The sequence below is a fragment of the Oryza brachyantha genome, chromosome 8 (assembly GCF_000231095.2).
Source record: "Oryza brachyantha chromosome 8, ObraRS2, whole genome shotgun sequence".
Taxonomy (NCBI): domain Eukaryota; kingdom Viridiplantae; phylum Streptophyta; class Magnoliopsida; order Poales; family Poaceae; genus Oryza; species Oryza brachyantha.
Window position 1 is genome coordinate 3,013,883 of NC_023170.2, and position 24,197 is coordinate 3,038,079.

General features: G+C 40.2%; 2 protein-coding genes across 3 annotated transcripts; both read right to left on the minus strand.

Annotated features, from left to right (window-relative positions):
• Positions 1-845: 845 nt before the first annotated feature.
• Positions 846-7,295, minus strand: LOC102706216 (protein RAE1-like). The gene is made up of 12 exons (XM_006659114.3): positions 7,220-7,295; positions 6,422-6,488; positions 6,239-6,325; positions 6,099-6,164; positions 5,801-5,994; positions 5,157-5,298; positions 4,956-5,036; positions 3,327-3,455; positions 2,420-2,497; positions 1,800-1,871; positions 1,485-1,565; positions 846-1,384 (listed from the first exon to the last, which is right to left on the minus strand). The coding sequence occupies exons 2-12, from the start codon at positions 6,470-6,472 to the stop codon at positions 1,337-1,339; spliced, it is 1,029 nt and encodes a 342-aa protein (XP_006659177.1). The 5' UTR covers positions 6,473-6,488; positions 7,220-7,295; the 3' UTR covers positions 846-1,336.
• A 1,507-nt stretch (positions 7,296-8,802) lies between these two features.
• Positions 8,803-18,121, minus strand: LOC102711371 (transcription factor TGAL10-like). Of its 2 annotated transcripts, none has more exons than XM_040526840.1 (9): positions 18,009-18,121; positions 16,859-16,938; positions 10,886-11,120; positions 10,667-10,777; positions 10,478-10,537; positions 10,309-10,386; positions 10,166-10,220; positions 9,509-10,071; positions 8,803-9,410 (listed from the first exon to the last, which is right to left on the minus strand). In XM_040526840.1, exons 2-9 carry the CDS (start codon positions 16,909-16,911, stop codon positions 9,258-9,260), a joined length of 1,308 nt encoding a protein of 435 aa, XP_040382774.1. In that variant the 5' UTR covers positions 16,912-16,938; positions 18,009-18,121; the 3' UTR covers positions 8,803-9,257. The 2 variants fall into 2 exon arrangements, with proteins under 2 accessions (XP_040382774.1, XP_040382775.1); XM_040526841.1 differs by having other exon boundaries at positions 16,859-16,965.
• Positions 18,122-24,197: the final 6,076 nt, after the last annotated feature.

Here is a 24,197-nt window from a genome sequence, read left to right on the forward strand (position 1 = left end):
TCGCATCGAATCTTTAGACATACAAATGAAGCATTAAACCTAGATAAAACAAAAAACTAATTGCACAGTTAGGGGAAAATCATGAGATGAATTTTTTAAGTCTAATTAGCGCATGATTAGTCATAAGTGCTACAGTAACCGGCATGTGCTAATGATGGATTAATTAGGCTCAAAAGATTCATCTCGCAGTTTCTAGACGAGTTGTGAAATCTTTTTTTTCATTCGTGTCCGAAAACCCCAGATCCGAAAACCCCTTCTGATTTTTTCGGATCTGGGTTTTCAGACACGAATAAAAAATTGAATTTCACAGTTCGCCTAAAAACTGCAAGAATCTTTTGAGCCTAATTAATCCATCATTAGCACATGTTGGTTACTGTAGCATTTATAACTAATCATGCACTAATTAGGCTAAAATATTTCGTCTCATGATTTTCCCCATAATTGTGCAATTAGTTTTTATTTTTATGTATGTTTAATACTCTATTTAAGTGTCCAAAGATTCGACGTGATGTTTTTTGAAAAAATTTTAAGAACTAAACAGGGCTAATCTTCGCGGACGTTTCTTTTCCTTTGCCTTCTATACATGTAAACCCAGCTCTCCTGATGTTTTCAGTTACGCGCATTTCATCTGCCAACGGAAAAGAAATGGCAGAAACACGTTGCAAGCTTTGGTTCTTTGGTCGTTACGGTCATCAACACTTGATCTGGTATTCTGGTACGAACTCTATTCCTGCACACTTCACCTTATACACTAACACTATCACATCTGACATTAACATCGAAGGGAGTGCATGAACACCAAGCAACATGATCTGAACAGTTAATTGTCCTTCAGATGGGTACCATTTCAAATTCAAATACACCATTCAGATTCACGGGCCAAACCCCCATAAAGTTAATTTGCACTGCTGATTGACACCGTTAAATTTAGTAGATATCAGAACATGGTGATAATTCTAACAAAGTATCAAATTACATTTGCAACAATTTACATCACTTGCAACAGTTCCCTCGGAGGCTGAGTATGCGCCGCTCTGATTATATCGACAACAGAAAATAGTCTTGGAAGAACTTGATAAACATAACTTAAAAGAGGGCTAGACATTCTAAATAGATGCATGCTAAGACCTGAGACTAAACCCCTATCTTCAGTGGCTACGAGTAGACTGACATTTACATCTACCAGATGCTGACACGAGACTGGACACAACAAAATTGATGACCAACCAAGAGAAAAGCATCCTGCAAGATGGACACAGAGAGGTCCTGGATAAACATAGTCTTCCAATATACATGATTTCTCGTGCACTCTTTGGTTCTGCGTAGCTTGATGTAATCATTTCCTTCCTGTCGTGATTCTTGGCTTCCCTTTAACCTCAGATTCCTATTCAAATGAGGGAACATGAGTGCAGATGCATTGTAAGACAAACTTTCAGGGAAAAAAAAAATCTCAGTATGATAACAAAACCGTAAACCAATATTACTTGTGGACTATGAAGGTAGATGGATGTCTTTGCGGTGGCAGGGTTGTGGTTTTCAGCCCCACGGCTCCAGTCATAGCACACCTGCTTAAAGTAAATATGGTTAGAAAACTATTCTTCTTCAGAATTTGGAACCATAATTAATATGTACATTCAAGATGCCTAGCTCATTGCAGAATTGTGGCACAACAAAAAGGAAACGACAGAAGAAATCTAAAGTCAATCTGGTAGGAAAACATAGCATGGAAATTGCACATAAACAAACCTACTTACAAACTAATGAGGAACAACAAAACACTCAAGCATCACTTTACTTACCGCATAAGCAAATATCGACCCATCAGTGTTAAAGGTACTGCAAGGAATGGGAAGAGGGCACCGACTAAAAGCCTGTGTGCAAACAGTGAAACAGGAAACGAATTACTATGTTCTGCATAAAATAAAGGGATCCATATGAGAAATTGATTGTGACTAAAAATACTAAGCAGTTAGCACACTAAAATGACCCTACCTGTGCTAAGCAATCCTATGATTGCAATATTGAACACAGTTTCTACAAGATGAACGGATATTTGATGGCAACTTAGGCAGATGAAAGCATATGTGATAAGATCATTCATGCCGTCGAGTGAAAATATAAGATGATTTCATTAAAAAAAAGATAATTGCATAACAATTGTTACAAGGCATTACAATGGTGAGTAGATACGAAGATATGATGTTTTTTAACACAGTTTTAAACTTATAAAAGAAAGTTTGTGAGTTTTAAGCTTATTAAAAGAAAGTACGCAAGAATATCTATGCAGCACATTAATGTCACAGATAAGGCAAGTATGACTACTAATAAGTATTAAATTATTGAATATGACTCAAGGGAACAAAATTCAACTGCAATAGTTGGTACAGATGGAACTTCAAAAGAGTCTTTGATGTCAGACCTTCAGTCTTTGTTTGCTATCCTTATCCCAGAAATTGAATGCACCATCCGATCCAGCGGTTGCAAACGTGTGATGAACCTGTGCCAGGTGATAGAAAATATGAAACCTTGAATGTAACTTCACAAACTGTGATTTCCAGACTACAAAACTTTACAAGTTGCTAATGTTTTCTCAATGATGGACAGCCTATAGATGCTCTCAACTCAGTGAATGAAAAATATCATCAAGAGCACACAAAAATCAAGGAATAAGATCTAAAATAGAAATAAAAATAATAATGCAACCAAAAAAAGGAAAAAAAAAAGTGTTCTACGATATATGCCTAACATACTGTATTTGGAGTATTTTGAGTATATTATACTCCTACCATTGAATTTTATAAGGTGCAGTGTCTGACTTGATAGTATCCTCCATTCCAACACACAATTCCGACCATTTATTTCTTTTATAGAATTACGGTATTTTGTGGATAACTGCAGAATCAAGAATAGTGTTGCGTGGAAATTTAGGAAGGCTAGAACCTAATGGTGCCAATGTGGGCTAAGCAACTATCTAGTAGGGAAAAACAAAAGGCTTTCTGGACTAGGGCATGGGGCTATATATAGAAAGTATACATATTGTTGAACCATCTTTGTTCAAATCATTGGAATCATGGAAAATATCTTTATATTGTTAAATGGAGAGGATTAAGATCAAGGTATTTTGTGGAAGACAGAAACTGTGCTTTTACTACAAATTAAGTGATGGCAGAAAAGAGAAGGCACCATAACTCCTGCATAGGCATTTTACATAACAGCAAAAGTGATTAATACTACATGTCTGTATACACACAGCAAAGTAAAGCCATTCAAGAAAATACTATAAATATGCGAAATATAGGAACATGTGAGACACAGAGAGATCTTACTGGGTGAAAGTTCAGTGAATTGACAGAGAAAATATCATTCCCTTCCCTGTGGCATTTGAATGTGAAATTTTTGCTTTGCTGTGACTCATCAATATGATGCACGCCAACTCTTCCTTCAATGGAGCCCACCTTGAAACAAAAACAAGGGTCATACCTCTTGTAGTTTCGTCGAAATACATCTCATCAAATGTCACATGAAAATGATGATAAAAGAATATAGAAACTATTCTCAGATACTGATGAGCGTTCTCTCTGATATGTTGATGTAGAACAAGGTCAAGGTTGGCAACAGGTAAACCTTGGTTGGTCCAAGCTTATAACCTACCTTGCTAGACATCTGCAGGCAGATTATAAATGGGAAGATGCACAACTATAGAAATTGTCTTATGTACTGAAGCTCGTGTTATGTGGGGAATCCCCTTTGGGCGGCACAGGCAGGAAGCCGGCCAGCCTGGGGGGCCCACGAGAGTAATTAGGACTTTAAAGTTTGACTAGGATAAGGTTTGTTAAGTTTGATTAGGAATAGGACTCTAAAGTTTGAGGAGGATAAGGTTTGTTAAGTTTGATTAGGAGTCGACTTCTTGTAAGGATATATAGCCGGTTAGTTCATGGTTATTGCAAGCAGAAAAATTAGTTCAATCTACCTCGTTCAATCTATTCCTCTACTCTCCCCTACCAGCCGGTCCATGACTGCATCGAAGAGCTGGCGCCAGGGGTCATCGTCCTCGGCGCCGGCCATGGGAACGGCGGAGGCGGTTGATGAGGAGGGATCGATGGAATCTGATACCAAGATGTTATGAGGAAGGGGAGAGTAGGGGAATAGACAGGAATAGATTGAACGAGGCAGATTAAACTAATTTTTCTGCTTGCAATAACCATGAACTAATCGGCTATATATAGCCTTACAAGAAGTCGAGTCCTAATCAAACTTAACAAACCTTATCCTACTCAAACTTTATATAGCAAGCAGAAAAATTAGTTCATGGTTATTGCAAGCAGAAAAATTAGTTCAATCTACCTCGTTCAATCTATTCCTCTACTCTCCCCTACCAGCCGGTCCATGACTGCACGAAGCGCTGGGGCCAGGGGTCATCGTCCTCGGCGCCGGCCATGGGAACGGCGGAGGCGGTTGATGAGGAGGGATCGATGGAATCTGATACCAAGATGTTATGAGGTAGGGGAGAGTAGAGGAATAGACAGGAATAGATGGATTGAACTAATTTTTCTACTTGCAATAACCATGAACTAACCGGCTATATATAGCCTTACAAGAAGTCGAGTCCTAATCAAACTTAACAAACCTTATCCTACTCAAACTTTACAATCCTATTCCCAATCAAACTTAACAAACCTTATCCTAGTCAAACTTTAAAGTCCTAATTACTCTCGTGCCGCCCCCGCCCCCCCCCCCCCCCAGGCCGGCCAGCTTCCTGCCTGCGCCGCCCAAAGGGGATTCCCCACATAACATCTCGTAATACTTTTTTGTGCAAAATCAATACTAGCTGAAAACCACCATTGGGTGGACACGAACAATCATACTACAACCATGCTAAAGACCATAATAACAGGGTCTGTCTATATAAACATTTAGTGACTTAAATATTTTTTCTTAAAAAAGAGTTGCATTACCAAAAATCCTTGTTGATCTGGGAATGCAGCAAGACACCTAGTCTGGTATTTGAGTGGTGATTGGATGCGCTTGAACTCCGCCTAATGATCCAAAAACAATAAAAACAGTCAGTTCAATATCAGAAGTCACAGAACAAAAGTGAGCTCCATTCTTCATTTTTAAGGACAGAAAATATATAGTCAATTTACAGACACAGTGACCTGAGGATTCTGCAAGTTGAAGACAACCAGATTACGATCAGCGGTTCCCACAATCATAAGGGGATAGTTCACTGTAAGTGCGTAACAACGCTCTGGAAGTTGCTGAACATGGACAGGATTTGATTGCCTTGTGTCCCAGTACCTACAAATAGCAGAGTGGTTAGTATTGGATGTCAATTACAACAGTTATAACAACAAGATCATTATTGCCAAAATTTCCCTTCGCAAATGTTTTGATAATGCCATTTGGAATGCTACTATAATTTGGTAATGCCGTTATACCTATGTCATTACCAAAATTTGGCTCTCATGATAGCAAACCAAGTACAGGCTACAATAGACAGTAAATAAGAACAGATGATACAATGTAAAATGCGTACATAGTAATCAAATAGACATCTTGAACTTAGATGTTTAGCCCTCAAACTACCCACATCAAATCTCATTAGCAATTAGGACCTCCCCAACCATACAAGCTAAAATTCAAAATGAATATTTCTATCAATAACCACAAGGCATAGATTTCAAATTTATAGTAACTAGTGGATAACTATCTAAATAGAGTGGGCAATATGTATTCAAATTCCATGCAAAAGTGACAATGAGAGTGATGCTGAGGCTACAAAGGATTAGATTTCTCGCACCTTAGGGTCTTATCCCAGCTTCCAGAAACAAGAAGATTCATTTGAGGAACCCATGCAATCTCCTTGACAGGTGCATCATGCATTGCAACAGTCTGAGCCTGCCCACCAGACAACAGAGGCCACATCTTTACCTGTTTATCACAGCCTCCAGAGAATATAGTAGTTCCATCATCCTTCCAAGCTGAGCAGAGAACCTGATAGAAGGAAACAGATCAATCAATACACCCAATACTAATACTAGAAAAACCAATCCAGCACATTACGGAAGGTTCTCTCGAGAGAAATATTGAGATCATACTGGCTGGTCATGTGATATAGATGCCTTTGGCTGACTACTCCCACCAACAATCTCCCAGCATCTTACCTGCATCACACTCAAACATAGTAAGAACACATTGATAAATGCCCATTGAAAGTTTACACGAAAAACAATTTTACCTGGTTATCCCAGGAAGTTGCCACAAGAAGATTACTCTTTGGGCTAAAACTGAGGCTCGATACAGAGTCACCTGGGTTAGGAAGTACCTGTACTTACAATTTGAACATAAATGTTTTACAGTAAATATGTTGTGTTTACAAAACACGAACATACAAGGACAATTATTGCATAAAGCACCACACCTCGAATGATTTGTTTGGATTCGTGTTTGGAGTAAGGCCAAGGGTTGCCATCTCCTTCTGCTTGATCCTTCAAATTTAACAAATATCATAAGAAACCAACAATGCCAAGTCGCTCATGCAATCACCCAAGCAAATAAACCATCTTAGAACAGCAAAAACCAATCATACATGCTAGTAAACCAAATGGAGAATCTCCATAGAAGCAGCACGCCAAGGGCACACGGAAAGCAATGCAGCCCCAGAATGCAACTAATGCTAACCGAATTTAGCTGACCAGATTGTGTAATGACAGCTAACGCACACAGACCCTCGGTTCACCTCACTAGAATTGCCTACCACAGGTCAACCCAACCAAAAATACCAAAAAATCGCTAGATGAATGTTGTTACATCGAAGTGCCAACCAAATCATACTACACGCCCGTGGCGGAACAACAAACCCTGTATCCATCTCCGGAGCCACTCCCATCCCACCCTGGCGTGAACCCCCGGGATCCAAGCCCCCTCACTCCAAAAACAACAAAGAGATGCAGCTGCGATCCCACACCCACTATCCTACCACCGCATTGGGAGCGAGCAGCAACCGGAGCCCCACTGGGAAACACCCCCGCACAAGCATCTCCATCGCCATCGCCACCGCATCAAGCCCCGCAGCACCCCCCAACACAACCCAGAACACACCCGCGGCGCCGAATCCAACCCGGGCGAGAGAGAGAGAGCATGAACCCTAGCGCAGCGAACAAGCAGTAGACCACAGAGAGAGAGATAGAAAAGGGGGGGGTGCTCGCGAGGGTCTCACCGGACGTGATCGCCGCCGCCGGAGTAACTCAAGCGAGGGGAGAAGAAAACCGCTGCTGCCTCTGCGCGATGCGAATGCGATGGGGTCGCCGGCGTACGGCTCCGGAGGGGGGGTACTAGTAGCCGCGCGCCAGTATAGCGTCGGATGCACGCTGGGGCGATGACGTGGCGCTATCCTCCCCGTCCAACGGGGAGCCGCGGGTCCGTGGACGCCTTCGGGGCTAGGAAAGCGGAAACTTGGAGACGCCTACTTGGCTGGAAGGCGGAATCGTTGCTGCCGTTGGTATGTTTAAGCGTGGATTTGAAGCCAAGTTATTACCGCTCTAGGCAAGCTCTTCCGTTGCCCGTGAGTACAAAATTAACCGCTCATTGGCATGTTTAATTCGGATTTGTGATAAAAAAAAAAGTCCTGACTTCTAGGGAAAAAGTTTCTCTTCTTCTAAACACAGAAGGGATCTTTTTAGGAACTTTTTTTGTATAGTCTATCAAAAATCAGTATTCCATAAGGAGGGGCTTTTAGGACTCTTTCTCTCTCTTTCCACCCATTGCCCCTCTTCTCTCCCATCTGCGCCACTGCTCGCCCACCTGCCCGCTCGTCGGTGCCCGCCCCCTCTCTACCCCTATGACGACGTCCGCCGAGGCCGTCCCCACCCGCCGGCGCCGAGCGGGATTCCGACCGCCTGGCCGCCAACGTGATTTGCCGTCACTTCCACCGACGCGATTTGTCGCTGCTGCCCGCCCGCCGGTGGATCTAGCGGCGCTGGTGGAGAGGGGTGGCAAGGGTAGGATCTCAAGGGTAAAATAGTACTTGTACCCTATAATAAGTCTTTTTTAGTTTCTCTTCCTAAACAGAAGGTGCTATTAAAAAGTCCTAAGGACTATTAGGAAAAAGTCCAGAGATAACTAAAAGTCCCTCGATCCAAACAGACCCTCTGTTGCCATCTTTAACTTTTTCAGATTAGTGCCAAGATTTGATAAAACAACAAGCTAAACATACAAATTGCCAACACAACCTTGCCAAAGTCTGACAATTCAAGAACATTCTACTGTCAAAACTTCTACAACAATTTGGCAAGTCCTCAAACTAGACTGTAACCAATCTTACACTCTCTTTCTATAATTTGGCAGTGTAGAAGTTTGGTAGGTTTTCTTTTTTTGGCGATGAAGTGAACAAGCCCCATTAATATCGAAATCAACCTTGCCAAAAATTTGCATTACCGTTTTTCACAAAGTAGATTTGTACTACATCCGTCCCTAAATGTTTAACGTCATTGATTTTTTTATACGCGTTTGACCATTCTTCTTATTCAAAAAATTGATATAATTATTAATTATTTTTATATCATTTTATTTATTGTTAAATATACTTTTATGCATATATATAGTTTTACATATTTTTTTTAAAAAAATTAAATAATACGAATGGTCAAATGTGTATAAAAAAGTTAACGGCGTCAAACATTTAGGGATGGAGGTAGTATGATGGAACGTTTGGTTTTTGCATTAACACATTTTTATATGGTAAAAGACATAAGTTTTTTTTGGAGTTACCAAATACTGACAAGGAAGAGTAGGTTTGCTTGGAATGTATAGTATCTTGTCAAAGTTTGTTAATGCCAAAATTCAGTGAATTATTTGTATGGGACCGGTTCATTACAAGTCGATCAGTGAGCTATGAGATCATGGCTTATCCATTGCAAACTGTCAGCTATTAACAAGTTGAGCGACACAAATAACTACCCCAGCAAGTTAATTACTGTATATTTACACGTCTTTTTTAAAAATTCAAATTCAAATTCATCTTCTTCTTCCTCTAGCTACTGCTGCTGCTGTCCTATGGTGAACAAGTCCATTTCTTTGCTATCCTCGCAAAATGCAGAGCTCACTCACACTGAAGTACTGAGCTGGAGCTCCCTCGTCCTCGTCCCAGGAGAGCTAAGAAATCTTTCTTCGTCATCCTCCTTCTCCACTGATCGATCAGGGAGGGAATGATCAGTCACGGTCACGGAGATCACATCTATGGCGAGACTGGGGGCAGCTTACGCCGGCTCGCGCGGGCGCGCGGCCCAGAGAGAGCTGAGCGCGCGGAGGCGCTGGCAGTAGTCGCCGAGCGCGAGGAGCCCCTGCGCCGCCTGCCTCGGCGTCAGGATCCTGTGCATGTTCTGCAGCGTCCCCAGCCGGAGATGGTCGGCCTGCACACACACGCACGCGGCGCGGCCATGGAAAACCGTCAGAGGGAGGAGGTGAGTCCGTCGAGGGCGAAGCAAGCTGGTGATCGATCGCTGCTTACATGGTCGACGAAGGCGACGAGGCCGTTGAGCCTGCCCATGGCGCTCCCCATCTGCGCCATGTAGCCGCCGCCGCCGCCGTCGGCGGAGGAGGGATCATGCGGCGAGGCGGCGTTGTCGTCGCCGGACGAGGTGGAGGCGACGGCCTCGGCGAGCATCGAGTCGGCGAGCGTCTGCTTCAGCTTGTCCATCCCCTGCGACAGCGCGTCCTCGAGGTGGCGCGCCTTCTGCTGCAGCCCCTGCACCTTGGCCACCTGCTCCTCCGTCATCGCCTCCAGCTGCGGCGCCAGCACCTTGATCACCTCGGAGGGGCGGAACCCGGCGATCCAGAGGAAGAACCGCTCGGCGGCGGTCCTCCACACGCCGGACATGACGAAGAACACGTCGCGCTTCGCCGCCTCCGACTTCGCCCGGAACAGCTCCTCGTAGTGCTCCAGCCCGGCCTCCACGAGGATCTTCAGCTGCAGCTCCGACGCGCCCGCCTGCAGCGCCGCCCTCAGCTCCCTCGTCTGGCTGTTCTGCTCCTCCACCCAGTGCGCGTACTTCAGCTCAAACGTCGCCACTCCTGCACCAAAAAAACACACATTTCAGAATCTCCATTACAATTCTTGGCAAGCTCGACGATGTGTTCATGGATTCTTGGAGAGAGGGAGGCCGACCTGAATCAATGGGCGCTGGTAGGCTGGGTGGGCTGTTGCTGCTGATGTACACGCCCTGCACGCGAAGCTCAGCCATCGTCAGCAATGGCAGATTGGCAGCCATGGAGGATCTGCTCGTCGTCACACAAGTTTTTTTAGGTTACCTTCTGCCTGGCTCGGGTGATCTCCTGCTCCAGCTGCGCCAGCTTCATCCGGCTCGTCTCCAGATTCTGGATGTACGCCTGACAGAAATCGAGCACCCAGATTAATCAGCTCGAAATCGGAGTCGATAATCATGAACAGATGAGATGAATTTGTGTTCGTTTTGTGAACCTTTTTCCGTAGCCGGCTCTTGCGAGCTGCTTCTCTGTTCTGCGCGAGCCTCCTCTGGATCTAGTCGAGAAAACGACGAACAGTCGAGTTGTAGTTTAATTATCTATGCGGTTTAGTTCCGAGCTACTAATGATCTAGGACGATTAGTTTAATTATAAGTTTTTTTTTTGTGAGAGATTTGTTTGCCACCTTGTCTCGAGGCCTGGACCCTTCCTGATCGAAGCTGTCCGACGACTGCCTCGGCGGCGCGTCGTGCAGAGCGGCGTCGTCTTCGTCTCCGTGCTGCAGAGGCAGAGCCACCTGATGAAGAGGAAGAAGGTAAATCAAGAAATCGTTCAGTCGGTCGGAGATGCCTGACGGCGAAGGGAGCTGCGCGGGCGCGAGACAGCGGGGTTGCTCTGGGTTTACCTGGCTCTCGAACTTGGGCTCGGTCATCACCGGGTGCGCCGGCGCGACGACCATCGCCGTCGCCGCCGGCAAGGCTGCGGCGGCGCGCATGGCGACGTTGCTGCTGCTGCCGCCGCCGCCGGCGGCGTCCTGCCTGATGAACGGCTCCCCCCACACGCCGGCGGCGAGGGGCTGGTGCCTCCGCTCAGCGTAGATCCCCATCGCCGCCGGCGCCGAGGTCATGTACCTTGGCGCGCTGCTCGCCACCACAGCAAGAAGAAACACACGAGTCAACACCACCACCACCACCAACCAACAAAACCAAGATGGTTGCCGCTCCGATGTCAGCTGAGCCGGTTCAGTGAATATGTCCGAATCCCGACGAGCTCCCTCCCCGCTAATGGCGACGCCGCTCTCTCTCTCTCTCTCCTCTCTCCTCGCGTATTTGATTGCTTTGTTGCGTGCTGGCCTGGACCAACCCACGCACACGCTCTCTCTCTCTCTCTCTTCTCTCGCGATGGCGTCGTCGTCGTTTCCAAGACGACAAAGCGGGGGCACAGAAAGGTGTCGCCTCGGCCTCGCCTTGTTCGCTTCCGTCTCCGGTGGCGCCGTCGCCGTTATGACGCGGCGATGGCGTAAGCAAGCCGGCAGGTGGAGGGGGACAAGGAGGACGCCGCCTGGGCTCCTCGCTGGCCAGTGGGGCCAGCGGCGGCGCGCGCCCCACGTGGCAATGAGTGCCTAGGGCCTATGGGGCTGGATCGATGAGGTTGGCGGTTGCGGCTTGCTGCGTGTAGATGAGCGGTTCGGTCATTCTGTATTTGCTGGTTGCTGCTTGTGCTGTCAACCGGTTAGGCTAATGTGAAAGGTTTTTTTTTTTTTATTCATTAGGAGGTTTGATTTGGTGATGGGTCTGAAATTATAGCATTCATCTTATTTTTTTTATTTGATGTAGCGAGTAATCCTTCTTCTTGCTTAAAAAGTTATATAACTATTTTGCTATGACGTAATTTATTTCTAACGAACTTTAACCTTGACTTATACTTTTGTATTCATATAAAATTTTTGAATAAATAAATAGTCAAACGTATATCAAAATTCAATAGCGTCTTGCTCCTACGAGGGGTTTTGGGTTGGGATAGAGTTATACTCTCAGCGACAAATCTATCGTTTTTACAGGTATTATTATTTGGATGTCCGTTAAACACGATAGAGAGATTTTATATATGTACTACATTTTTCTCGATTTACTTATATTGGTATTATTGTTACCGTAAGATCTTAGGGTACTACGGCCACGGTTGGCTATCTCCTTCTTAACCTCGGATTCACTCGTTTCTTACGTGGACACTTCACAGCTGCTTCTTAGAAAAACAATTAAAAATATCCTACCTAGGATCTCATTACTAATAACATTGGTCATGAGTGTTTTCAATAGAAAATTAGCAAGTCTAAGGACCGCCAAAAGTCTCCCCATCTTTTAAACATGTGTTAGAGACATGCTTGTGTGTGGTATGCAGTGATACCCTTGCGTATACATCTTCCGTGTAATATAAAAGAAAAAAAAAAGACACCTCCATGGGGTACCACGCACCTAAAACCCCTAACGTGCAAAATAGTCTCAATCCCTTATCACGCGTATGTTTCTTCTTTTGACTTCAAATGCATACACATATACGCTAGAAAATCCCAATTAAACTCCTTAAAAACGGATTAATCAATGTCGCACAAAAATCTAATCAAGAAGATAAGAATACACTGCTAAGATCTTATAGCTCCAAAGGTCAAGGGATATAAGATAAAACAAAACCATCATATATATATATATATATATATATATATATATATATATATATATATATATATATATATATATATATTTATTGTCTCCGAGTCGCAAAAGTATGTCACGTGATTCAACAATGGATAGATCTTACATCCTCACTCGGGCAGGCAGCCGATCCGACGTGGCGTCCCACGTCATCCCAAATGGTGATGGATCTAGCACGGAGATTAAGACTAAAGCCTATACTAAGTTTTATTTAAATTTTATATCAAAGATTAATATAATATAAAAGATGCTAAAACTTTATCTAATTTATTTAGAGTTCTCTAATATTACTGGCCAGATCCGCTGGCCATCGCCACTGTGACAAACAGTAGGAGCTAGGTCTAAATTTTGCCCTGGTGGCGATACGTCATCGTATATTTGGAGAGGTTTTTTTCATTAGAATGGCTTATCTCTTCTCACGGAGGAGGAGAGCGGAGACGACGACGCAACGAGTGGGTGCGGGTGGCGACAGTGACGGCAGCAGGGACCGTGTCGTCATCGCTGGCGTCACCGCGCATCAGCATTCATCATGGCCAGGCGGGCTGGCTCGATCGGTCGGACGCGTGGCAGCCGTCCGACCTGGCCATGCGGTGGGCCCAATACAGCAAGCATGTTCTACCAGCCGGTGTTGTTGTAAATAGTACAGTTCTGCCTAATATACCTAATAACTTTATTTTTTATTTTTTCGTATTCAACATTTGACCATTCGTCTTATTTGAAATTTTTTTGTGATTAATAATTTTATTATTATTAGATGATAAAATATGAATAGTATTTTATATGTGACTAAATTATTTAAGTTTTTGCATAAATTTTTCAAATAAGACAAATAGTCAAACGTTAGATACGGAAAAACAAAAAATAAGGTTATTATGGGACGGATGTAGTAGCATGTATAATATGCTTTATTTAGAGCATTTTTAACCATTCATCTAAATTTGGTGATCCATATCTTTATTTGGATGATCATATAAACTAGTTTCATTCTTTATATCTCAATGTATTGCACTAGATCATCCATATATGATATCCTCTATGTCTCTTTGGAGGATGGAGAGAAATCATCCAAATATGAAGATTCTCTCTACTAATATGGATGACATCTAAAAATAGATGATAGGATAGCCGTTCTGTTGGAGCTCAATTTATAGTCTCCATCTTCTATTTGCAAGATAGAGGATAATATAGATGAGCTGTTGGGGATGGTCTTAGAAGTGGTGGAAGGATTTTTACATTATTCAGGGTTTTATGATAGTTTATTTGAGAAAATTACAAGGGTGTCATTATAACTTTATAAAATTAGAGATAGGTTATCTTGACCCGTATGCCATTGACTCATGTGGGCCCCACATATCATTGAGATTGAGATAGCAATGTCATATCTCCAACTTTGCAAAATTATAATGACACGTTTGCAGATTTTCCTAGTTATTTAAAGGCTGAAACAATTCAATTAATTAGTAAAAGGTTAAATCTATAACTGTCATGTGATATACTTTAATATGAAAATATCTTGTCGATCATCTCATATTAAATTTATCTATATTTCACACATATCTTTCACAGCATATCATTTTATTATTTAATTAGGGCTATTTAATTTATTTTTCTTTCGAACTAACTTGCCTATAGTGCTACAAATGCACTTTGCGTTATGACGTGGGGTGGGGAGCAGTTCTTATTAGAACATTATGAAAATATTTTCTCAGAGTAAAACTGCACGCAAATAATTTTCATATATCAAATATAGTAAAAAATAGATAGTAATGTCTTTTCAGTTTGGTTTGAAATATATATGCTTCTCATTTATGCACTTAGGGTGTAACTTTTTTTTAGTTCTTCCTTTGTACACCCTCGTGACAGACCACATCAAAGTTTTGGATGCAGAGAGGCTTCTCATGGGCTGCTCGTTCTTATTAGCCACAATCAAAATATGATTTTTAAAACTTAATTTTAGATGTTTTTTCACCATAGTCTAGGTTTCAATATTGACTTTTAAATAGCTAATATATATAAGTTCTAATCATTAATTAATTTTAGTTGTGTCCATTTCTTTTTCAAATTTTATCAGCTAGAGCTCAAACGATCAAGGTTGTCACACGTTGAAATAAAATACTTTCTTTCACGCTAAGGGGTACGAGTAGCCCAGAACATGTATATTTCATGTTAAGATGCTGTTCCATACAAAATTCATATACTTAAAATGACCTCTAATATAACTTATTAAAAGCGGAAATATACAAATTTTGCACGAATCACACGCTTTGGTAGCCATAAACCCTCCTTCCGTTGGTAAGGATGATCACATGTATCATTGCCATGGTACCCACATACTCTATTTGGTTCCATAATTCTTGTTGTTTTAGGCGAGAATATGATAAAACTTTTATAATTTTGACTATTAATAACTTTTGAAATATTTAGTTTGTAATTATCTTTGATTGGGATCAAAGTTTTTGTCTCCTTTTTGGTTAATTGGGATCATCTTTGGTTAGTGAGCTGCGTTTAGTTGGCGATGATGCGTCTCTCACAACGTTTGAGCCGCCGGTGCATCGTCAGCTAACCAAACCAGCAGCATCCTGGGGAATCTTACTGTTTCTGGGGGGTGGGGCCCACTCAACGCCATGGCATGCAACAAAGGAATCAGGATCTCTCCTTTGCAACCACACCTTGTGCTTTCTGCACTGTTCTGGTCAAAACTAATGATCCTCTCTCTAATCTTCTACTCCCTCTATATTTTTATGTATAATACCGTTGACTTTTAGGATTACGTTTGACCATTCGTCTTATTTAAAATTTATATCCAAATATGCAAAATTATAATGCATACTTAAAATTCCTATAATAATAAATTATATTATAATAAAATAATTAATAATTATATAATTTTTTTAAATAAGACGAATGGTCAAACGTGAACCTAAAAGTCAATGTCGTTATATAAAAAAATATGGAGAGAGTACTAGATTTCTAGTTAGTGTGAAGCTACATGCATATCCAACAGGACAAGTAGAGTAGCTAGAGCCCTGGGATTTTATGCTAATAAGATAATCTCGATTAGGGGATCATCATTATCTGCCATTTAACCGAAAGCTATATCTATATATATTCTTGATGATGATGGAAGGGGAAATCGGTATCTTGTTTGGAAGAAATTAACTTACCTGACTTGATTTAATATCGTCGTTTGTATTTTAGTAAAATAGTCTACGTGCTGTTCAGAAGCAACTGTCATGCCAGGATGGGTGATTGGGTGTTGCTGGTTTATTTCACTCTCTCCAATTAGTCGAGCGTTTAATTACCTTGATTTTTTTAGATAATGACCTTGATTTAATTATTGTTGGTTACAAGAAATAAGTTGACGCCTGTTCATGTATTGGAGCTAGATTCCTGATTTTGTAAGTGGTTGGCTACCTGGAAGCTCCCCAAACACGAAAATGCTAACGAGCAAATGCTCAGGTCCGTTAACCGCATGAATACTTCGTATTACAAACGTATACTTTCTAGATACATTTTTATAAGATGGTACTTTCAAAGTAGATATTTTAACTCAATGTTAAATTTTCTATATATAAACTTTCTAATGTATAAAGATAAAACTTTATACATACAAACAAAAATAATAAAAAGTTTGTATTTATAAACTTGCTAGGCATATAAAGATGTTCGCGCGAGCTAACAGGCAAGTGAACGAGGGTTTGTCTATTGTACCGACTCACCAAACATGACCCTAAAATATTTGGATGAATCAACTATTTAGACCCTACAAATAGGGCTTTTTAAATTAAATCGATAAATTTTAGGTGTCCTAAATTTTAAAGATAAGTTGATAAAACTCTAAGCCAAGTGTACACATATACACTTGTCACACACACACACACAAAATCTCCCTCTCCCATGGATTCTCATGTAGTCATGTTGTACCACTAGATGGAAATTCCAAAAGATGGGCATGGCCCCAACCCTGTGGTGGACCTGATCTCACTTTGTTGTTTATGCAAATGGCCCACTTGCTCTTCTAAAGAACTATTAGCACAAATGATTAATTCTGCTACCACACTGTTTGCCATGTCTAATAAGGTTGTACAAAATGACCTTTCTTTTGTGTAAATTCAAATGGAACACTATTATTTGTAATGGAACACCAGCTTTTTAAAAAATCTTACCTAAGTTTGTGGATGTTGAAGTGGTCTTCAAGGTATCCTGGGTAAAGCTCCATATGATGCTTCAGTTGATCACCGTATATCTAACATATATTTCTCCAAGTGAGAGACTGAAAGATTGATAAATCATTTCAACTTAGATACATAGTGACTTCAACATAGATCCTGAAGCATAATGTGTTATTGGTAGTTGTTAATGTATATTATTGTTACTACTGCTTCAAATATAGAATTTATGGGGTAGTGTTTTGTGAAAGTCTAGATCCTTAAAGAATTTTATATTCAACAAAGATTAGGTTTTCTCTTTGAAAAGGAAGAGAGGATATATTCTTTTCTCTTGTTTCTGAATGGCATAAGAGCAAAAAAGCTGTCGGTATGTCATCTGTGCCCAATGGACTAAGGATGTGTGGCGATGCATCAATATGAAAAAATAAAGATATGCTCTTATGATATATTAGTATAATACCCTATAGGAATTATTAGGAAGATATGGTCTTAAAAGAGGTTTACATGTTTGATCACTCTCAGCCTCTCTGGAATATTCCAATTACAACTGTGGAGATTGGAACTATATTCTAAGGTAGCAAAGTTCTTAATTATTCAGTTATGAGAAATTTACATTTGATAGTTTCACAATTGAAAAGAGCAGAAGTACTTGTATATAAACAGAGATGAGGAGTCATATTTTAGTTTATCAGAAAACTGTTTCAATTCTGAAAAAAAAAACCCAACAGATCCTGATGCAGTGATTTAAACAGAAATGAGGAGTCATATACCTTAAGTTTGTTATGTCACTTTATGGGTTTCTTCAAATTATGGTAATCTACAAGGTAAAACATTCTACTTCATGTTTTCCATGCATGAAGATGAACAATGTAATATAAACAAACCTTAAAAAACTAGCACATTACTCTGCAGTGGGAAAACATTCTCGTCCATCTAACTTTTTTTCTTTTCTTTTCTTTTTTTGCGAGCATAAAATTTCTAGTCCATGTGACCTGATATTGACAAAATCTCAAACGTCTTTTGTGGCTAAGGTGTACAAAATGAAGCTATCATGTTCAAACTTAATAAAATCAAACAAAAGTTAACAACTAAGAGTAAACTGAATAAACCAGACAAAATTGAGAACTGATAGTAGAAGAGGTTGTACCTTCCTTTGAGGATGACCAGAAAAAATCACCAAATCTACCAAGTGAGCACTGAAGCAGGAAGAAATGGCTCAAGAGCTCCTCATATATGCAAGGGCTCTGGATGAGCTCCAAAGGACACACACCACTTGGCCACATGAAACCATGAACCAGGTTATATAAGGGAGCCACCTGCTTTTTTTTTCCCCTCAGAAAGGAAGAGCCAATTGCAGAGCTGCTTTTGCTAACAAATGTTATCACCAGGGCCTCATGCTAGCTTAGGATGCACTAATTATTCCTTTTTAGTAAACTAATCAGGTGCATATGTCTAAAGTTTCCAGTAAATATATTGCACCATCACCTAACTACTGAGGGGGGTAGAAAAAGGAGGTGAAGGACTCAGATGTACCAGAAAGATGGTAACTTTGGGGGTGTAAAAGTTGAAGAAAGAAGAAGGCTTTTCAAGTGCCATTTGCATCCATGCATGCAACTAAATCATCCTTGGTTTTACTACTGGCACCTGATGAACCTGTACAAATGATCCACACTGTCTGCATGCAAAACTCAGGTAGGTAAAGTGAGAGCTTGAGGTTAAGTAGCTCTGTGCAGACACACACAAACACTAATTGCACACTGATTAGGCAGAAAGGCCTGTATAATGACAGACCAAGAAAAGATAGTATACTTCCTCTTAACCTAGTCGGCAAAGTTTAAAGTACTAACTGGAGAAGCTTGCTTGACTAACCAATCCTTCAAAGGCACCTAGCTTGCAATCATTACTGTTATATAGATTTGCAGCAAGCAAGCTAACATATCCCAGAATCTCACTGTTTTGATTAGCACAGATGATCGACTAACCAAGGATGTGTTGGATCACTACAAAGCTTATCCGTACTTTTTAATTTGAAGCAAAATTGTCATTGACTGTGTCACATTGACTGCGCTGAAGGCTCATGAAGACATGCTTATCTTATACATACAAGGTTATAAAATGAGGAAATATTCATAGTAGCACTAGTATATGATGGCTCTCATGTTACTTGATTCCTTGCATGCATGATGCAAGTATTAATTAATTAAAGATCAAGGAAGGTTTAACTAGATTCAACACCTTAATTCATGCAGTGGAGCTTCCCTTTTGTAGCATGTCCTCTCAAAGAGGCCCTCTTTACAGAATTACTAATCCCACTTTTGTCAACCATATCTGTTCATGATGAATGCTGCTGGTGTTCTTCATCCATGTTTGCTTTTTCGGTGGCATAGCAAATCATCATTAGCAACATATATAGCTAGTACTAGCTAGGTTACTACTGTTTATTTTGTTAACTAGATGAGTAGTTCTAATTAGTTAACCCAATCAAAACTATAAATGCACCACACTGTTCAGCTTAAGACAGCTTGTAAGCTCAACTTAAACAAAGAGTTGAAGTAACATAGTGCCATGAGTAGTGCAGCAAGCTAACAAGTACTTAACAATGTACTGATCTCCTAGAATTCATGTAGCCAAAGCATCAACTACTCTGATCAACTATATATCTCTGAAACTTTTTTTATGGATGACAGGATGTGACAGACTAAGTTTATCATCAATACGTTATTTTTTTGCTATTATCACCATTTTTCTAATATATGCAAAGTAGAATATATAGTGTTCAAAGATATATTTTGTCAACATTGAGAAAACAGATAACATCATTCTTGAACTACCAGTCCACTACAAGTGGGAGTATAGATTGGTGCGTGGCAACGAAGCATTCTCCTTTGCTCCAGAGGCTCCAAAGAAGATGATAAACCTTTGGACCTAATTAAAGAAGATACTCTGATGTAAAGCATGCACAGGATGGATTAACAAATTCATCAACAGTGATTACTTGATTAAGCCACAATCTTTATTTTAGTATGAGGCCCCTAATGTGTGATGGGCCCATTGCTGATTGCAACATTATCAGAACTGCCTCTGCCTATGTACCCATCCAGGATTTCTTTCCAGTTCAAACAATTCCTTAATTTGATTTCTTGAATTCATAACATCTTCTCCTTAATTTTTGTTCTTTCATACTTTGTGCAACTTGATCTATCAATCCCTCTTCTTTGCCGCCATCTCGCGGTACCCATCATTCTATTTGCAACCGTTTTATGCTTTGAGAATAGTTTGTTTACCCATCATTCTTGATTAAATTTTTCCTATGTTTTCTCTCTACAATCATGCAGTAAAGGAGATTTTTCTTTGTTTTTTCTCTACTTCATTCCTACAAATCGAATGGTTTTCATATGAATCCAATCCTTAGGAATCTAATCCGTTGTATTTCCTTCAAAATGAATATGTCCTTAGTATTTTTGCATTATATGAGTATAAAATTAGAATTATTAGTATTTTTGCAATATATGAGAATATAATTAGAATATTGAAATGAGGTCCATAAACAATTAACTAATAGAATTAATTAGTTTCAGCCACATCAGCATGTTTCATATTGTCTAGCCCTCACAGCAATAGGTGCTAAACTAAAGTGCTTGATTGGCCCAAAAGTAGCTCTCAGTTTCTTGTGTTCAACATGTAGTTAACCATAAACAGCATGGATTCTTCTCAAGAAAAAAGAGAGAGAAACGACTGGGAGGAGAAAAGGAATTTGCATGGGACCAACAGGAGAGAAAAAAAAGAAGAGAAGGTATTGAAAGCACTTGCTGAAAGAAAGAGTGGCACCTCAGGAGGTGAGAGAGGTTCCATTTCACTATAGAGCTAGAAAGAGTGGTGCTGCATGACTAAGATTCTCACATCACAATTGCGCTTGTATATATACAGCATCACTGCATCAGCGTATGCATGGCTATATATACATCCATACATGCATGCATCATGCATGCCATATATGTATGTGTTTGCAACTTGCTAGGGAATATAGAACTTTAATTAGACACCTAGATTTTGCGCCATATATGTCTACTAGGTGCCTACTTGGAACATAGATATTTTGCAGGAAGCAATGTAATTTCTACATAAGACTTCTTCTCCTCCTTCTTCTTCTTCACCTTGAGAGGAGGAAGGATTTTCCATTTTCAGTGTATATTGTCCGTCTTTTCTCACCAACTTAAGCTTTTAGACACAATTAACTTGTGTATGTAACTCGATCAATATGGTGTCTCAGCTAGAGGTCTTGAGTCCGAATCCTAATTGACACACAAATAAATAAACTTCTATTCCAATCCATGCCTGATGCTTCAGAGGGCCTCAAGCGAGGGGGAGTATTGGAGTATAAGTGAACCGTTCGTCTTTCCTTACCAATTTAATCTTAAACTAGTTGCTGCATGTAACTCAATATGCGCGATGTGATAACACAAAATAGTCAAATTGGTTACTGAAACTAGAGAAATTTCTGCATTGCTCTGGTTTAACAATATATTGTGTCATTTCAACCGGAATTACATGAGGTTTTAGTATGTGCACAAAATTAACATAGTACAGTTTTCTCCCATGTAATTAAAAAAAAAACTAGTGCAGGTTGGTGTGTCATCACCATGGAGTAGGGACCGCCTCAAACATGGCCTCAGTCTTAGGATCAAAAGCTGTCATTCAATGAGCAAGAGGGCGATTTGATAATTTACTCTACTGCCAGAAAGAGGGCAAGAACTAGTTAAACATATCTCAATTACTCAATTAGGTCTTAAGATAATTCTGGATATTTTCTTTGTGATAGTTTGTTGATCAATGACTAGATGCAGATGAGAGGGCGATGATTTTTTCTGTTGTTTTCGTGGCGATGATTTCGTGTGCAAAAGCGCAAGTGCTGAGCGCAATGGAATTTGGCCATTTGGCTGCACCATTCGGCGATTCCTTTATGCTTTATTTCTTTTGCAACTTGCGTTACCGAAGAGTCACCAGGTGCCAGATCCAGGAAATTTGCAAATTCTCGCATGAACTAAACTGTTATATTAGGCTATAAAACTCGGCCCCCCTGGCAGATTCGGGGAATTAAACATATATTTTGCCAATTTGACCTACCTGTTTTGCCGATAGAAGTTTTGGTTAGCATTTTTTCCATCCTTGAGGAGGTGCTATGAGGTATCACCGTTTTTTATGTAAAGTTTAAGAGATTTACTTCGGTCCAATAAAAAGTATCTCGAGGTACCGGTACCTCGTGGTACCAAATCATTTCTGATCGTTGGATCTAATAGTGCACATCCTATTCATTTATATCCAATGGTGGAAAACGATTTGGTACCTCGAGATACCGGTATCTTGAGATACTTTTTGTTGGACCCGAGGAAAATTTAGTACCTTAACTTCTAGTATCTAAAGTAACAAGAGGTATCAAATTTTACATGGAAAATAGTGGTACTTTTGGTACCTTTTCAAAGATGGTAAAATTGTTCTTTTTAAATATACGATGCTATTGACTTTTGGAAATAACATTCGACCATCTGTTTCACTTAAAAAAGACTATGAAAATAGCACTTATTTTATTGTTTATTTTATCATCGAAGGTACTTTTAAGCATGATTTATATTTTTATATTTATACTAAATTTTCTAATAAATAAATGATCAAATGCCATGTTTTAAAGTAAACAACAATATATATACAAAGACGGATGAAGTAGTTGCGTCGAAAGAAACGTCGATTGGCATTACTGTACGTCAAATTGGAATTATGTATATGTTAAAAGCTTGAGTTTTTTTTTCCTTCAGAAGAATATTTTAAAAAAATACTGGAGAGTTATATACCCACACGTCATCACATAGGGAGTATAATAAGAGCTTCCACTCAGATAAAGTAGCCATTTACACTGCAGTTAATCATCGTTTATATCACAAAACCGGGATTACCCAAGAGTGCAACACGTAGTCATACACTCAGATTGGCTCACACATCTACTTTGGTGAATCAATCAGGATGAAAAAAGATATCAGATAGAGAGACAAAGTCTTGGATAACTTGATTGCTAATATAATAGTTTATCAGTTGCAAAGCTTCAACCTTGTTAGTTAAACACTGATCATTGATTAGGAGGAGGGCACTAATTCGTACACTCAAGCCTGAAAGCCAGACTTTTGACAACATGTACTAGAAGAATAATTGGCACCACTTGTTTTGTCCTCCAGAATCAAAGCAGCAGCCTGTTTATTTTTTGTTGATCAGATGGTTACCTGCAAAGATATGAAGACTACATTTGCATCTCTCTCTCTCAAAGATACTACTACCTCTGTTTTATAATATAAGATGTTTGACTTTTTTAATTAAAACGTTTGACCATTCGTCAAATAAGTAATTATGGACAGCACTAATTAACAAGAAGCAAGATACAGTCAGGATCGGAGGCTGGCTGAGTAGCAGTGACATGCACATGTGAATGAGATAGGCATTGACTTGGTTAGTGATCACCAAATGATGCGCTACCTTGAACCACCAAACCAATTGGGGTTATAGGTAGCAACTAGGTTTTTTTTTTTTGCTGAAAAGAAGTGCAGGTTTTCATCTGTAGCTGCAGAGAAAGGTGAAACAGTGTCCTTACAGATCCACATACAATGAGCCTTTTGTCCCACTCACAATGCAATAATTTGGCCAAATGATACAAGCAATTGATCAGCAAATACTACCTAGGTTTCTAAACATATGATGTTATTGATTTTTAGAATCACGTTTGATCATACATCTCATTAAAAACTCAGTGCAAATATGAAAAAAATATAGATCATGTTTAAATTGTCTTTTAATGATAAATAAATGATACTCCCATAGTTCTTTTAAAATAAGACGAATGATTAAATGATATGTCAAAAAGTCAGCAATATCATATATTTAAAAACCGAGTTAGTATAATGAAGTAGGCAATGTCAAGGTGTCATCTCTGCCTCACCTTTACTACCCCTTTCTTGATCCTTTGCATGCATACTCATAGGTTGGGCTGGGTGGTTAGCTAGGTGCCAATTTGTGCCATACATGTATTCATGGAGGACCCCAACAGCAAAGGCAAAGTGCTTTCACAAGATTGTATCAAGCTTAGGGGACTAAAGTTGTGGAGGAATATGTAACTGAATAACACTGTTGTTATGTGCCTCACTAAACATGGCTTTCAGTTGCTTATGAAGCTTTAAGCTGACTGGGGCTTGCAGGGAAAAAAAGGAGGATGCAACTCACCAAGTGCAGGGAAAGTTGCAAGATTCACCATATATGTAATGCTTTTGACGATGTAGAGATGTAGGTTATTCTCATG